This window comes from Rhopilema esculentum, chromosome 20, assembly GCF_057945365.1.
Source record: "Rhopilema esculentum isolate cy_ngs chromosome 20, ASM5794536v1, whole genome shotgun sequence".
Lineage (NCBI taxonomy): Eukaryota > Metazoa > Cnidaria > Scyphozoa > Rhizostomeae > Rhizostomatidae > Rhopilema > Rhopilema esculentum.
This window is the reverse complement of record NC_142834.1, coordinates 5,064,513-5,082,500: the sequence shown is the minus strand read 5'-3', so window position 1 is coordinate 5,082,500 and position 17,988 is coordinate 5,064,513. Positions and strand designations below refer to the sequence as shown.

At 38.9% G+C, this 17,988-nt stretch overlaps 1 protein-coding gene across 3 annotated transcripts in view; it reads right to left on the bottom strand.

Moving 5' to 3' along the window:
• The window catches only part of LOC135687522 (uncharacterized), a 56,379-nt gene that overhangs the window by 20,190 nt on the left and 18,201 nt on the right, over positions 1-17,988 (bottom strand). Inside the window, exons 14-20 of one of the 3 annotated variants that reach the window (XR_010516228.2) lie at positions 16,772-17,688; positions 13,178-16,458; positions 11,568-12,160; positions 10,659-10,827; positions 9,467-9,951; positions 8,330-8,836; positions 4,980-5,134 (exon numbers count right to left, since the gene is read on the bottom strand). Coding sequence is in view for 2 of the 3 variants with exons in the window: in XM_065204096.2 (XP_065060168.2) it covers positions 8,417-8,836; positions 9,467-9,951; positions 10,659-10,827; positions 11,568-12,160; positions 13,178-16,458; positions 16,772-17,688 (5,865 nt within the window). In the remaining variant the exon portion in view is untranslated. Of the gene's footprint in view, positions 1-4,979; positions 5,135-5,165; positions 8,837-9,466; positions 9,952-10,658; positions 10,828-11,567; positions 12,161-13,177; positions 16,459-16,771; positions 17,689-17,988 lie in introns of those variants that run through there. The other 2 variants (XM_065204096.2, XM_065204094.2) reach the window with 2 other exon arrangements.

The window sequence follows — 17,988 nt, the reverse complement described above, 5'->3', positions numbered from 1 at the left end:
GCAGAAAAGTGACAAAATCTGCTGAAAAAGTGCTGACATTATGAACTGAAGCTTCCATATGCTACTTATACGCGGGGCAGACTATAAGCCCTTCACTCGCGCGCTATCGCGCGCGAGTTGCGGGCAATAAAATAAGTGAGTCTGGTACCCAGGGTAAGGCATCCTCTACCTGACTCTCATATCACGCGACGTCGGATTGGGTTCACTTCGGATTGCTTTTCACTTCGGATAGGGGTTTCAGTACCCTGGGTACCAGACTCACTATATATAAATTAAAATAGAGAGTCTGTCTGGTCTAGTGCGCCCCATTCTCGTTCTGGTGAACTTACTTGAAAGAACTGAAGTCTATTTAACAGACTAGGCCTGTGAAACAAGACTGTCGGATAAATAACAAAGATACTCAGTAGTCAGAGGAGTTTTGGGAAATCTTAAAGCAAATGTATTTTATGTAGTTCTGTAAAGTCGACATTATTAATACAGTGGTAATATACTTTTCTGCCTCAAGATTCCAATCAAATCAGGTTTAAAACGCCATTTGGCAGCAAAAAACATGTGCGAAGCATGAAATTGAGGTTAGCACAATGCAGTTATTAAATGTTAATCATTACTAAATTTCGTATACAACTTAAAATAAGTCTTTTGTAATTTTCCTCATAAAAAATGGGTACTTTCAAAGTCTACTTCCTCACTGTGAAGGCAGCGCGCATGGAAACCGCGGCGGTTAGAATCCTCACGTTGGAAGTTCACCACAGCAAATATGACCAATACGACAAGCGAAGCCCCGTATGCCGGGCGAAATAACTGATTTACTTGTGTTTGTTGTTGTTTGTTCTCGGCGCCTTGCGGTGTTTCTTATTTACTGCATTTCACTACAAGGCCTAATTTCTAATGAGAGGCACTGCCTGAAATATCAGAGACTTTCCAAAGCCAGTTGGCAATATGGCGAAGGGTCTCTTTTCTCTACAAACAAAGCTTTCAATGCTGTTCTATGTTAACTTAACACAACATGCGGAAAATATTCCTTGAGTACAGTTTTAACAGCATCTTAAAACTCAATCGTTACGGTCGCTAGCATTTATTTATGTTGTGTTCTGTTCAATGTTTTACACCAGAGCTAAGTTTATTGTTTTGCTGTGACCTGTGAACGTACAGAAATCTGTACACTCATTCCTGATTGGTTAATATCAGCACACCAGAACGAGAATGGGGCGCACTAGACCAGACTCTCTATTTTATTATATATATATTGAGTCTGGTACCCAGGGTAGGAGACCATAAGCAACCCGCCAAACCGCACCCCCCTCCCCGGTGGCGTGGCCCCTGGTATAGCATGTTAAAACAGAAAAGCAAGAAGCAAGAATGATAGTTTCTCTCGCTAACCAGAAGGAGCAAAGTTGAATACTTTTGGCAAAAAAATTTTTGAAATAGGGTGAACTTGAGCGAAATCTCTTAAAAGCATGAATGTAAAAATATCTTCGGGGAATCTTTTTCACCCAGGCCCCTTTGGTATCGAGCTAAGGAACACTAAGCTCAGTTACTCCGGTGATACTGGGCATAATCCAAAAAGTGGGTTTACTCTAAATACTGATCGCAAATCTAGGTTGTCCAAGAATTATTTGCCTGTAATTGAAGTTTATTAGCTACTGAGCTCGCCAGCACTGAGATAATTTGTCCAAATCATCTTTGAAGCACAGCCAAAAATGTTTCACTGCTACTTGGGGCACTGTCTGGGCTTCAGCCATGTCCTAAACAACCAACTTCGTCAGAAAAGTTTGCTGCTTTGCCAGAATTTGTGAAACAAGTTTGTCTTTAGGTACCCCTCTTTCATATGAAAACATTGCACCCCACAGCTTCTATACAAAAAGGACAAAGTCACCTTAAGGGTGTCCCCAATTGCCACAGAATGATGTTGTTGAGACAAAATTACGGTTAAGGTTAGCGTTTTTGACATGATGTTTTGTTCTCCCTAAGAGCCAAACTATCAAGTTATCGTATCAAACTATGGATCATTTGATGCACAAGTGTATGTTGATTCCAACCATATCAAAATAATTGGCAAATATTGTAAAATGGTACTTTCCAGCAAGATTTATTGCTCAAATGAGTGTACCACCTTCAAAAGCTATTTTGTGCCCTTGGTTTGAGGTAACAAAATCTGACTTGCATCAGCAGAAAGCGCAGATCCTAAGCTACCAAAGTGCTTCTCAGATTTTTCAATTTCCCCCTCTCCTTGAAACTATACCCTGCCACCAATTTTTCTACAATCCGGCAGTTATATTTAGCTATAAAAGACTGACCAGAGCAAATACAACAAATTTGAGAGAGCCTTTGCTTACCCGACATGTCCTGGCCGTGTGCAAATTTTTGAGCCATTCGATCATTTCCTTGGGTACAAACTAGCTTTTTTGTACCTGTATGTAGAGGAATTGTAAGTCCGGAGAAAATGGGAGTTTCCTGATTGCACTTGCAAGGTACACCCGTAAACCACAGTGTAATCCGGGTCAAGTCACTTGAAGCTTTAAGATCAATAAGCCTGTTTAGATAAACACGGCCATACATGTATCAGGCGATATTGTAGATTAGACATGTGACGACAACCACAAATCGAAAAAATGCTGATCAAATGAAATTTTATCAGAGTTGATTTCACGAGGAATGTTGTAGAATTTGATTTCGCTAGGGGTTCTTACTTGCATTACTCTCATTTGGATGTTAATTGTCATGCTTCAATTTGGTATTTAAGTCCTTATGTGCTTCTTTGATGCCATTGGGAATAATAAAGAAGGAGTTCTATAGCACGAAAGTGTGGGTACCTTGACTCAGATGGGTGTATTCAATTGCCTTGGGTCGGGATTATCGTGCTTACTTCGTATGCTGTTTCCGCGCTCTCTCGCCACAGCTTTTTTATTTTAATTGAGTGAATGCATTTGTTGATGTTTTTTCTCCAAGTAAGAAATTTATGTATGTTTTCGTGCAGAAAAGACTGGCGCCTTCTTCATTTCGTGACCCTATTCCGCATGCGCAGTAGAAAGTCAGCCCGGGTTGAGTCGGCCCTCCAAAAGAAGTTGAACATCTTTTTCTGTGGGCTCAGGACTAATTCCACTCGCACCCCCTTAAGCCAACCCCCCTTGAGCCGACCCCCTTGAGCCGACCCGGATTAGCCTAGAGTAGGTAACTTTCCATTTGCATTGCAAAAATATTTCTTAGGTTCACTCTACCCTCTATCCAGATCGAAGCGAATCCAAAAATTACTTAGGCCAAATTGACCAGAGCACGCGCACATAAAAGGAATTGGAAACTGCTCACGTGAAACCACTGTGTGCTGCTCTAGCATTTCGCAGATTGGCAGAAATTAATTGGGAGCTTGATATGAATTCCTGCTTACCATTGGTGGCTACTAAACCATACTCTGAGCATAGTGTATGGCAAACCACTCCATGAAAATCTCATTTCACCTAGCATAGGTTTCAAATCTATGATTGGCTGAGTGATTAAAATTCTCCAAACTCCTTGGGCCAATCAGAATTCAAAAATATGACAACAAACGTGCTTCGCAACTAGATTCAGGCCTATTTTGGATATTTTTACCACTGCCCATCAAAAAATAATGTTATAGCATGTCCTGAAAGGTAACCTAAATCTTCTTTGAATATTTCTCTTCAATTTCCCTCTCTTTCAGCATTAACTCTCTCTCTTTAAAACAAGTATCAACTTTGATTCTTTTTAATAATTTCAAAGGTTTTTTGCCCAACGTTACGTTTCTTTTCACTTACATTCTCTATCTCCCCTTGCTTTCTCTTGCTGCTCTCTCTCATTATTTCTACCGACTGCTTTCTCATTTCTTCACCTATTTCCACTTCTTGTTTTTCTTTAACTTGCTGGGATGCTGCTTACTGATCAGCGATTGCTGCATCAAAATACTCCCTTGTCTCATCAAGGAGAACATCTTTTTGCGTGGGCTCAGGACTATTTCCACTTTCACTTCCTTCTCTTCTATTTTGGGACTTTTTTGTGTCCACTTGAATCTTTTGCTACAATATTTTGAGCACATTTAAAGTGGTAAATAGATGATCGGATTGTCCTGCCTTCCCTTTTTGATGGATTGTAATGTATCATTTTATTTAAATGGGAATAATTTTTAGGCAAAACTTTTATTAGAGAAATTCGGTACGTAAAACAAAATTGAACTCTTTGACATTGCACAGACTAGAATACCCTATCAAATTTATTCAATTCGCTCAGGGGGATTCAACAATACTGAATTAAAATCCCTAAGAAAGTGCACTTACGTATCTAGATCTAGCGCTAAAAAATTTTCACGAAGGTTCAAATTTCGCTGTAGTTTCATAGATGCTATTTTTCATATTTATAAATAAATGTATAAATTCAGTTCTATCTGAAAAATACGAAATTTAAATGTGTATGATTTGCCGACCTGGTCACGTTCAAAACATCTGCGTTGTCCGTTGTTGTTTACTTAATAATGGGGCAAAATTCTCTCGAAAAGACTCGAAATATGTTTTAAAAAAGTTAACGTTTGGCAAAACCTTAGCTCACTGAAGCTAGCGTTCAGCGTTTGCGATTCTTAAGTATAATAAATCCAATTAAAGTTCAATTTCATGTAAGATTTAGAAATCAGAAATACTCGATTGGAAATACCCCGAAAATTGGAAAAGTTCTTGGGCATTGTTTTAAATTCAGAAAATTTAGGGTGGTCTGTGAAATCTGTGACTCCTAGTGTCTAGAAAAATGCTCTGTTTTGCAAAATAAATGATCGATGCACCCGATAAAGTTGTGTTGCTTTTTGATGTACAGATTTCTGACAGCACATAATCATCAGTGCACTGTCTTCACAGTCATTGGAACCTCATACGTAGGTCTAATGTTGTACGAAACTGAGATGAATAATGATTTGTTTGCTAATAGTTCATTAATGTATCTAATAATAATTAGGAGGAATTAAATAAATCAATACTAACCTCTCGACACTGTTTCCAAACTCTTTGATTTAACCAAACGTACTTTCCTGTGAAGTGTTCTCGAAACAAAATGATTGCTGACGTCAGAAGTTCGCGCCTTTCTGACAGCCTCGTTCGCAAAAAGATACCCGATCCAATCTCTTCCTAATCTTTTCCTAAAAAAGTATTGATTCAAAAATCCTTGAGGTGTAGTAAAAAGAAAGTAATTTCATATCATAAATAACCTTTTTTGATATGAAATTTGCATTTTTACATGCAAAATTGGCAACTTGGTGAGATATAAGAATACAATTGGTACCAAGGTTGGAAGATCTTACAAACAATTTATTTACAAATTAGATTTACTGATATCTAAGCAGGAGACTAGACTGAGGATCTTCTTGTTTTTCTTCTTGTTTTTCTTCTTGTTTTTCATGCGACCCAAGACAGTATGTGTGTTTAGTAAAATTTATTTCTTACTCGGAGAAAAAAAAGCATCAACAAATGCATTTCATACATTACAACAAGAAAACTCCCTCAGAAGACATTGCCACATCCCTCATCAAATCAGGTTTTTAGGCTACATTCCCTCATAACAGGAAGCAACGTTAGACCGTTGGTGCATCGGCTTAAGTTGCTTCACCTAACCCATACAAAACCCTAACCTTGGATGCAGCCTGATAGACTTAAGTACAAGCAGCTGAAAGTTCTGGGCAGGGAATGGACAAGGAAAGTTCACTTCTCCCCACCATAGAGCCGATGCACCAGTCCTACCTTAGATATCTAAGATATGAGAGGGGAAGAAAAAACGCGACTGAATTAAGACCCAAGTCTTCCCTAAACGAAAAAGAACAAGAAATCTGAAATGAATCCCATGATGTGAACAGACCCTACCCTAAAACAATAGAACAGATAAAGACAGAACAAATATAAAGAAACACACTACGCTTGATATCAACAGGAGAGGAAGGGACTGGGGAAAAATCATTGTGGAAGTAGCATACGAAATAAGCTAACACTTTGTGGAGAAGCCCAAATTACAGAACTTCTTCTTCTCTGTTACTTCCAATGGCATTAAGAAGCACACGAGGACTTAAATACCAAACTGAAGCATGATAATTGACACTCAAATGAGAATAATACAAATTAGCTGTAATAAGACCCCTTAGCGAAATCAAATTCTACAACATCCTTCCTGAAATTATCTCTGATAAAATTTCATTTGTTCATAATAATAATTTTGAGAATAATATAAGTACGGGGTGTGCTAGAGTAACTTTTATATTCATCAACTCAAGTAAATAACTAGTGGGTTAATACTATAGTATGTGGTTTACAATAAGATCAAATCTAATTAGAATTAGTTGAAAGATCAATCTTATCCCAAATTTGACTGTCTCTTTGTCAAGAAAAGTTTAGATTTGTAAATTTATTAAATGAAGTTTTTAGATATTTTGAAGTGACCAATTCAGTGACTTAGCAATATCATCTTGGCAATCTTAGAAATTGTGTTAAAGGCAGTCTATCCCCTAATGTGCTCACCTTTTTTCACGGGAGAGAAATTCATTTTTCATTTGAATCAAATGGATTTGTTCCCGTTGTAGTGTAGCCTGCGCCGCATTGGGCTTAGCTGTAGTGAAGCTGTGGCTAGAAAAATTTTATTCCCTGTTCTTTTTCTGCTACAGACAAGTCAACAGGGAAAAAAAATGCTTCCATTATCATCATTTAATTCCAGCAATTGAATCTTCTTACCACTTTCGAAAGCCTTTTTGCTCGCGATTTAAAATGTCGTCCACTGTCACAGCTAGACCAGCCAAAGCGAGCAGTGTAATCCGTTAAGGCAGGATAAGCTATTGTTCATATTACCCAATCATTGAGTGGACAGACTGCCTTTAAGTAAAACATCGTTATTTTTTAAAAAAAATTTACAGGGTTACAATATAAGTATCCAAATTCCAAATTTACCCTTAAAAAATCACCATTTTTCATATTGAGATCAATCAATGTGCAGCTTCTTTGAAGCTTTCAAGGAATACAAGCTTAGAAAGATTTGGACTGAGGATTTGCTAACTCTCAAGTACGCAATCTACACGCAATTTGTTCGCTCGTTTATCAATAATATTGTACTCCAAAGCAGTAAGCACATGCATACATTAAGATGATAAAAATTAAGATAAAAAAGAAATGGCAAAATACTATGATAAAAGATATAGTAAAATATTTGAAATAAGTCAAAAAACGCCTGAGAAATATCTGGAAATATGATTTACTTTATTGGAACGGTAATTAACTTACGCTACTTCAAGTTAAACACGATTATCTATACGCAAGAAGTAGGTTAAAAGAGACAAGCAAAAAACAAGAAATAAACAATTTCAATTTTATGAATTTGATAAAACAGCGCTAATGACCTTTGCAATGATTTTTACAACCTTTGAATTCAAACCATTAAAACTAAATGTAAACAATTTGGATATGGACAGCTTCGTTATACAAAAAATATATACGGGATAAAAACGAGATTATGTTCATTTCTCAATGAGAGGCTTTGCAAATAAGGCAATATTTCATTTTCTAACCTCTATTTAATATTAAATTGACTGAATCAAGTTCAGTCTTTATTGAACTGAATGATAAAAGCTCAGCCTCCCTTATTAACACCTTGATGAATTTTGGGAGCATGAAGTGGAGGTAGCATCCTGCATGTTCAGTTTAAGACATGATCTCGCAGCAAGAAAGAAACCAGCTGTATATGTAATGACGTGTTTAGTGATGAAGTGTATAATAATTATCATCTCAATGTCTGATATGGGTGATTTAAAGAATATTCGCTTGCATATCATACCCACTTCCGTTTTTTTAATATAAACATTATGAGGGAAAGCATCTAATCATTAAAACTCCTTAGAAGTTATATGAATGCGATGGAAGATAAGAACATCTCTAACCTTGCGAAATGTTTTCATCAGTAGAAGAATTAATATGATATCAGACATTACAAAATAATAGAACTAAACTTAAGTGGATACACCTAAAATGTACCATTTCTTATCTTCCTGGTGCAGCAAAAGATAAATCAAAAGCCGCGAGCAATATTGAAGCAATTGGATTCCTAATTATTCGTCTCTATCTACATAAATCTTAATACAACAATAGCATTAAAACCACAGTCTATAATTTACATAATATACACGAGCCCATAAGTATATAAACATTATGCTGCAGAAACTTATGCATCATAAATATAACATCGAAAAGCAATTCCCAAAAAGGGGTATTAAAAGAACTTGAATTTCCCTATCAGATTAAGAAATAATCTTCAATATGTCTCTAGGTAGAAGCGTAATAATGATCTATATTTTAATTATTACCAAATTAGGCCTGAGTGCATTCGTGTTTTGGCAAATCTCACTTGGTGTAATGAATGCCCCATACACTCTTCTTTAACAACTGCTGTTTCAAATGTCTGTATCTCCTCCATACATTAGGTTTTGACCTCCTCCTACAGAAAAATCGAAGCTTTTTGATATACTATCCAATCCATGTCGCTTACTTTTCGTTTTTCTCTCGATGAAATGCGAAAAACTCTTTGTGACTGGAAGGCGGTCTTCGGTTCTATCTGGTGACGTCATTGCCGCCATTAGCAACGGACTTGGTGGCCGAAGGTCGACCGCAGATAGCGTGTAGCCTCTTTTCATGTCTAGGCTTCGCTTGCGTTTTACAACCAGGGTCACTGTGTTGGTGAAGTTCTTAAGCATGCCAAGAGCTTCTCCCTGCGTTAGTCCTTTCAGTTCATTGCCATTTACCGACATTATTTTGTCGTCTTGTTGCAAACGACCGTCATCCCCTGCAATGCTCCCAGGCACTAGCTTACGCACCTAAAACGTAATAAACTATCGCATTAACCGTGACACGGCACCTACTATCTTGCTCTAAACGTAAATATTAGCAATAATATTAGCATAATAATATTATTAGCATAGCGTAATATTATAAGCAAATACATACAAATATCATCCACGGTGCACTATCACCGCTGATCCAAAGAAAGGCAAAGTAGATTGTATAGGACGCATTGCAAACTGTTTAGTCATTGGAAGAGGAAAGTTCCACATAAATTTGTGCCAGCAAAAAAAGCTTGAGGGAAGAGCACAGCCCAGATAATTTTACGCTAATTTTATTTATATTAAAGTAAACATGATAATCACTAGCATTAATAGCAGAAAAATTAGCTTTAAAAAAATACAAAATCTAACATAATTTGCTTCTGCAAGGAAGTTGAAGCACTTCATATAGGTCGTTACTCATCTTAATATATAGTGGCTCTCCACGAATATCTTGTTGCAGAAAGGTTGTAAGCTTAAAAACAGTTGAATGACACGGTCAAAAGAACGATCATTTTACGAGGCAGAGAGAAGGATCCCAATTATATGGAAAATAGCATACAAAAATATCTTCTCACGAGACCATCAGTATCTCAAAGAAACGAAGACAAAAAGAACTCTTACAGTCATTCCTTCGGCAATTTTCGTCCGGGACCCACCAGTTACTCCGATTCCCAAACCTTTTCCGCTGGTTTTTTCAAGAACAATCTCAATATTGTCCCATTTTTCAATGCTAGGCCTTTTGTTAAGTGCAGCCCTCGAAGCCGTGATTCGCTGATCAGGGGCCTCGTCGTCTAACTGCTTTTGAAACGTTGAAAACGGGCCAAAACTATTCCTTTGCTTTACAGCTTCACTTTGCTTGCTACTCAAAGTCATATTTCTGCCGTCTTCCACGTCCGTATTCAGTTCAAGACTATGTGTTGGTTTTAGGAGAATGACTTCTTTCTGCTCCTCTTTCAATGGCTTTGCAATGACATTCGGCTTTGAGAGGGTGGGCTTCATTGCTTTTTCTAAAACCGCTTTATTCCCATCCTTGGATCTCAAAAGAACAAGCTCAACCAGAGGGGGTGTATTCTTCAAAGACTGCAAGGCATCTGCGTGCGTTGCGTCTATAGATAATGAAAATGCATTGATTTTCAAAAATGTTTCGTAAAATCACAAAGCATTCAATGGAGTATATGATTAAAGGTGTTAGATGGGAGGGAGATCTTGTGGGTAAGGTTGCAAAATTATTGAAACCTTTTAGAATTGTTTATCATTTAACTTCCCTATATTCAAATTAACAAACTAGGTACAAGCAACTATGGTAAAGGACAGCTATACAATATCAAATCAATGGTCTGGTTTTTATTCGAAAACAAACAAAACTGGTGCTAATCTAAAGCAAAAACTTACTGCCTTAAGCGCAAACTACCAAATATTAAGCAAAGTTATGAAATGTAGAAAAGATAAATACTTTTCTGGACACTGATTTTGCTGTGCAAAGAAGACGAACATCGCCACCTAATTCTGATGTTTTTTTGACGTACATTAAACATGGCTGAAAACCCAAAAAGGCTGATTGTCCAAAAATGGCGTATGGTCCAAGACGGCTGCTGGCCTAAAAAGGCTCATGGCCTAAGATGGCTCCGACCCAATCAGGTTATGGTTAGCTGCTAGAACTAACATGTTTATTATTCATACGAGGAAATAGCAATGCAAACCGCGTCAACTTGTTAAACAATCGTGTTACAAGAGTTTCTGTGCATACGATTGTGCCTGCGATGGCCTGAAAACAAGGACTCAATGATAGGCGCTTAATATAATTTAGGTTTACCTGTCAAATCTTGTTCGTTGACTTGCAACAATTGATCCCCAGGTCGAATTTGATTCGATTTTCCAGCGGCTGAGTCCATTTGCAGACTTGATACAAGCAGTATACCAACTGGCGTATCACTTCCACCCACAATCGTTATTCCAAGCGGGCAGCCTGATTCACGAACAAGCTACAAATAGCAGAAAAAATGAGTTTAAAAGAAATCTTTTGATTAAAAACGAGTCATGTTGGCTGTACAGCAACTGCAAAAGTATTTGAGCTCTAGAGTCAGTTTTCAAAGGCGGATACAATATTGCTCTGGGGGTAGATGGGAACGGAAGAATACTGAGGAAAGAAGCAAAAATATGAAAACACCATACAAGCTGCTGGTTCCCGTTGCATCGGGAGGCATTTCAAATTCAGAAAGAACACTTTTATCGTTTGAAACTAATCCTATCAAAAAGCCCACTAGTCACTAGGCCTTTTCAAATGAGATGGTAAGAAAAATTCTGTAAAGATTGGTCAATAAGAGGATTCTTTTAGTTTTAAGGCTTCCATAGGTCTAATCTAAAACAAACTACTGTTTAAGGTGTCAAGCCAGCTTCATGATGTCATATCACAAAGAGTAGATATGTGGGCAAAAGTATACGTAAAGGAATCGTATGATAAAAGAGAATGATTGAAAAATATAAAAGCAACGTAACAATGTGAACGAGTTTGGTGGATCTTCTCCATAGATTCTAAAAAAGCCCCTATCATAAACTTGTTGCTATTTTTTTGCAAAAAGGAAGCATTTCTTGGCTCCATACCGCATAGACTGAACTGAAACATGAGCTTCTAAGTAAAATCCGAGGGATGTTAGGGTTAGCTCTAGTTTGTCATGTCTTAACAGATCTTAAAAAAAGCTTCAATGTAGAAGCAACTTTTTACCTGTATCTTGAACTTTCCCTCACTCAAAGCTGAGACATCAGCGCTAGTCTTTCTTTCAATTTTCTTGATATCCCTGGATCCTTTTGGCAAATCTTGTATGTCTTCAGAGTCTTTCTCTCCATTCATACTAACACCTTGCAACCTGCTTTTCGTTGTTTTATCAACTTTAGCATAAAGCTCCTCAACTTCGGGATTACTTGGTAAGAGCACATCATCTTCATCAGGCACTGGAGGTAGCATTCGAAACTCCTCCTCCTCATCGTCCTCATTCATATCCCAGGTTGCAGCGAAATTGTCCAGTTTGTCCATTAAATCGATGTCAAAGTCCGGTGCAGGTTCGGACTCAATATTTGCTTGGTTAGCAATAGAATCACGGCGATACTCTGCAAGGTTTATGTACTCATTCTTCGGTGTTGTCTGGACATCTTCGTGTCTTCTAGGAGGTTTTGGCACTGGATTTTTGATACTACCATCAATACAGTCTTCAAGCGGACTTAGCGTTCTAAGTTGAGGTAGATTTTCATAGTGTGACCCGTTTGCCATTAGAGATTGATCTTGCATGGTCTTCAGTCGAATATCAGACAAATCAACACCTTGAAGATAGATAAATAATCATAAACAAAGAAGGAAATTAGACATCTATTTGCGAGTAAACGAATCAAATTATTATAAGTTCTGAACGTAGAAAAGTCTATTATTATGCTCTGTCATACCAATATTCTGTCATACCAATGTTCTGTCATATCAATGTTCTGTCATACCAACGTTCTGTCACACCAATGTTCTATCATACCAACGTTCTGTCATACCAATGTTCTGTCATACCAACGTTCTGTCATACCAACGTTCTGTCATACCAATTTTCTGTCATACAATGTTCTGTCATACCAATGTTCTGTCATATCAATGTTCTGTCATACCAACGTTCTGTCACACCAATGTTCTATCATACCAACGTTCTGTCATACCAACGTTTTGTCATACCAACGTTTTGTCATACCTATGTTCTGTCATACCAATGTTCTGTCATACCAATGTTCTGTCATACCAATGTTCTGTCATACCAACGTTCTGTCATACCAACGTTCTGTCATACCAATTTTCTGTCATACCAATGTTCTGTCATATCAATGTTCTGTCATACCAACGTTCTGTCATACCAATGTTCTGTCATACCAACGTTCTGTCATACCAATTTTCTGTCATACCAATGTTCTGTCATACCAACGTTCTGTCATACCAACGTTCTGTCATACCAATTTTCTGTCATACCAATGTTCTGTCATATCAATGTTCTGTCATACCAACGTTCTGTCATACCAACGTTTTGTCATACCAACGTTTTGTCATACCTATGTTCTGTCATACCAATGTTCTGTCATACCAATTTTCTGTCATACCAATGTTCTGTCATATCAATGTTCTGTCATACCAATGTTCTGTCATACCAATGTTCTGTCATACCAATGTTCTGTCATACCAATGTCATGTCAAGTCAATGTTAATGTCATGTCATTTCATATCAATGTCATAGTATGGGGGTATAACGAATGACTTGGCCAGCAAATTGATAGTAAAAACAAGACAAAGTGAGATGTTGATCTATGTACCTTCCACACCAGTTCCTCCTAGGCCGTATTGTTTTTTCTTTATACCAATATTAGAGGCAGCTGAAAGTCCAGTGGTCAGCTCCACTGACTCGTAAATCGCTGGCTCCTCTTCAGCTGCCACCTCATTATCCACATTTCCAAGAATATCCTCCTTTACAATGTGAGCATTCTTGAGTTTTTGCTGATTTTTCACTTCGTGCGGAGGAACAATGTCCTGTCCTTGCACGTGCTTTTTACCATGAAATAGTGCCGAGAACCGCGATTCTTTATTTTTCGCTTTCTTTTCCGCTTTTGTATCTTTTTTAGTGAAAATATTAAAAAGAGGAGATTTCAATTTTACGTTGTTGCGATTGTCGGGAGCCTTTTGTTCATTTTTCACTTTTTTTGAAATATTTTCTAAACTTGAGGTTTTCCGCAATTTCTTCTGCTTCCCACTAGGTTTTTGTGGTGTTTTGGAAGGAGTAGAATCACGTGACTCGGCGCTCTTCAGCTCAGAAAATTCGGAGCCCCAGCTACCGTCATCTGAATCATCATTGCCAACATGTGCCTCTTTGCTTTGATAATTTCCCATAAATACTGGTGTTGTTTTTGCTCTGATCCTGAAATCATCAGATATTTCATTCAACGGCACACTAAATGGCTGCAGTTTTGGGTCGGCCAAGTCACTTCTTGTTTGGGATGCTACTCTGACTGATTCCAAATCTGAAAAATCAGAACCCCAGCCCTCACTCATGACAACACTTGGAGGTCTTGTCGTTCTAGCGTTTTCGTTTGATGGGGAAGAGTTAACGTAACCTTCAATGTGGTGATCTACTTCCTTCTCCTCAATTACCGCACTAAACCGCTTGTCCCTCTCGCGATTGCCACGCGGGCTTTGTCTTTCTTCTAACGCTTTCTTACTGCTAAGGTCTGATGACGTATCACCACTTGAATCCTCACCTGGAAGAGGCGGTGGCGGAAAATCGAACTTCATTAAAGACATTTTCGACGATTTTTTACGACGCGCCACAGATTCTTTAGAAGCTCCTCCCATGTTGTCCTCGAATCCTGAGAATGTGCTTGAACTACTGACAGACCCACCCTTTTCTGGCACAACATATGACGCCTGTCTGTTACTAGCAGATGGACTTTCAGGTGGCGTTGCTCGCCCCAGTCTTCCCATGCTCCTTAAGCGATTTAATAAGGGCGATGAGGGCTTCTTTTTCAATGATGGCTTCTTGGATACATCAGGTGTCTTAGGCCCGTCTGTGCTTTCTTTCCGACTTCTTACTGAAGAATTTGAATCAGACCTATGAAGCTTTTGAGACAAATCACCAAGAGAACTAGAGAGCCTTGATTTAAACGACCTCTTACGTGGCGTTTGCTCTTTTGCATCTTCAGAAATGCTCTCTTCAGGTGGCGGTGGCGCCGGGCTCTGGGGTGGTGACGTCTTGGACATTCGCCGACCAGCTGCAGCTGACGATCGCCTCCTGTTATTTTTGGATTGTGAGCCATCAGCTCCCTTGCTTTGACTTCTACTGTTTGGCTCTGTCATCCTATCGATACCTGATTCTAGAGATAGGCCACGTGCATTGGACAATGCTTGATCAGCTCCCTGTGTCTGCCAGTCAGATGGGGGTGAAACTAAAGACCAACGACTACTTTTGGGATCAGGAGACAAACTGTCTACATTAGAGTTATCTTCCTCATTCAACATTCGCATTGAGTTTTCATCCAATGAAATAGTCCTTTTCAAACTTCCTTCTTTAGCGTCTGAAAAAACATCTTTAATACTAGGCGTACTACTGGCAGATTTAAGACTAATCTGTTGATTGCTCGTTGACTTGACTTTGTCGTGTGTAAAGTGAACGATCTCCCTTCCTTTTGAATCTTTCTTAGTCGGGCTTTCCGGTTTGTTTTTGCTTGGAGTGATTAACTTCTGTTTCAGTTTCGACAAGAATCCTTTCTTTTTTCCAACAGATTTGCCTGCTTCAAAGTGTTCCCCCATAATGATAGGCATGTGTGTTTGCGAGTCTTTACTCAAATCTGTGTACGATCCATATGGCAGAGATTTGGAGCTGCTAAGAGACATTGGCGATAACTCGTCACGTTCACCAGGAGATGAACCTGATGCTTCAGGAGTTGTGCTCCATATAGGCGGCGAGAGAAGCTGCGAATTGACAGAACCTGTGTTTCTTCCCTTTGGCGTCTCATTACCATCTGTGTGAGGAAGAAGAGTAGAATCTAGAAAGTTCAAGGCCGATGAAACACTTCCTGTTGAGTAATTACTTCTCATGGATTCTGACCTAGAAGTCATTGATCTCTGACTCTGTCCAGTTTGCGATAATTCACTGGCAGGACGACTCAGTGAAGGTGCAGGAGGAGGGTCTGGGATCGAATACAGCGAGCTTCTATCGTCATCATCATCATCATCATCATAACCATAGCCATCAACAGCCATTAAATACTGGTTCGATGTCGCAAAATTTTCACTTTCTAAAACATGAGCAGTCTCTTGTATTGCTGACAACTCTGGGTCATCAAATCGAGCTAATGGCGGTGGTGGCACTATACTTGCCTCACTTTCTGAGGAGCCGATTCCAAACTGGCTATTTTGGCCTCGTATAGTACTCTCTGAATCGAGACTCGAAGCTACGTCTGAATTCGAAGATCGGACACCGTACTGCTCAGGCTTGGATGATAAAACATTGTGAGCACGATAGGAGTTTTCATTTGATGATTTTGTTAGCGGCTTAGGAGGTGGTGGTGGCAATGCTGTGAAGATACTGTCTGTGTCTGAATCTTCGTTTACATTCTCCCCAAAAACTGATGGCGGCCTTATCATATCAAATGATTCTTCCACAGCTTGAAGTCCACTGTTTGATGGGAACAGATGAGTGGGTAAAATAGGTGGCGGAGGAGCACCCGGCAAGCTTTCCATATCACTGAAATCATCACGAAAACCTTTATGACTCGAGAGGTTTTTTTTGAGAATTCTTTGAGGGGCAGCAAGGCTTTGTGGGTTGAAAACCGGAGGTGGGGGTGGTGCAAGGGCCTGGAAGTCACTTTCATCGGAAAAGATACTTTCATCACCTTTTGGTGGTAATGATGACGTCACCTGAGGCTGTTGGTTACCAGCCATTGACATGCTTGCACGTCTTAAGACTTCTTCGCTGAGATTTGAAGACTTTGCAATCAGCTGAACATTGCCTCTTGGCACTGAACTTATCATTTCCTGGACTTTTGATATTGGCTTGCCATTCACCTCTTCTCCATTTATTGACAGCAAGATGTCACCAGTTCTGAACAAGACAGAGAAACAATAAGACAAATGTGAAAAAGAAATGATAGGAATGATTCAAATTGGGGAAAGGAACTTTCACATAAGAGCCACGAGAATAGGGAATATAAACAAAGCAGGTCTTAAAAATTACATTCACCGGGTGTCATCCAGAAAACTCATGACTAATGAAAGCAAACAAAAATAAAAACATAATTCCCAAATCCATAACAACACTGAACCAAAACATTTTTTGTTGAATAATGAAATTCATTTTTTTCGTTCCAACATATAGCATCATTTCATTCTTAGACAAGTTTATCTTTCACCCTTACCTGATGTTGCCATCTTTTCCTACCAAACCTGAAGGTGATACTTCTGTTATCATTACTTCCTCTTCTTCATCCAGCATTACTTTTATTCCCAAACCCTTAAACATTCGCTGGTACTCGATGACGAATGCCTGTATTTCAGATCGTTGTCCGTATGTCAACAAAGACGCATTCAACGACGAGCCAGGTCTTGATACTTCGTCTAAGTCACTTTCATCTTCATCGTTATTATCAGATGATCCCTTCCCTTCTAACGAACGCAAATCATTGTCATTATAGTCGATAAATGATTTAGATTGATTCTCCGTTGAGTCCACAAATTTATTCCTTGCTCCCGTTAAAATTACTTTCTGCTCTTCAATTTCTAAAGAGGTTGACTTTCTCAGTTTCTGAGCCGCAGTTTCTCCATTCTCCTTCACAGCTCCCAGTAACGAATTTCTTTTCTGCGCAAGATCAAGTTTCCTTACTCTAGGGGAGAGTTGCTGCCTGTCCTCTAAATGGGGAATCGCAGAGGTAGATGGTGAGTCGCTCGAAATCGAGTCAATTGTACTATGGCGGATCAAAGGAGAGTGATTATTATGATGGAGATGAAGCTTCGTTTCGCCTCTGATGAAGCCGGGAATAAGCGCATCACGCGATTCTCGTTTCATCATTCGAGGTGGCCTGGGCACATGATTCGACTGTGCGGTCATAGTTTCACTTTCAGATTTCTTTGCTTCCAATTCTCTCTGAATACGGATGTCTTCTTCTTTGTCTCTGAATATAACGATTTTTACCGACGTACCCGAATGCTTCAGCACTTGTAGCGCAGCTGGGTGGCTCAGGTCTTTCATTACATTTCCGTTCACCGAGTAGATGTAATCCCCTACCTGGATGCGCCCGTCAGCCTCAGAGACACTGCCAGGCATAATGCGGCGAACCTGAAATTTCACAATTCAAACAACGGTGAAATTCGTGCGAAAAAATACCAGGCAGACCAGCTTAGCTATTACAGTGGAAATATAGGAGGGATACATGCAAAGGAACCTATTTGATACCTTAATGCCAGTGGCGTTTATAGTATACAAGATGCAAAGAGCATAGTGCTGTTATTGGCATACAAAGAGTTAGATCTGAGGTACAACATGAAATATTCATCTTAAGACTTGAGAGATCACTCAATACATAAGTAAGGAAAGCTACATCAATAACATACTAGTTACCTATGATCGACTTTATGT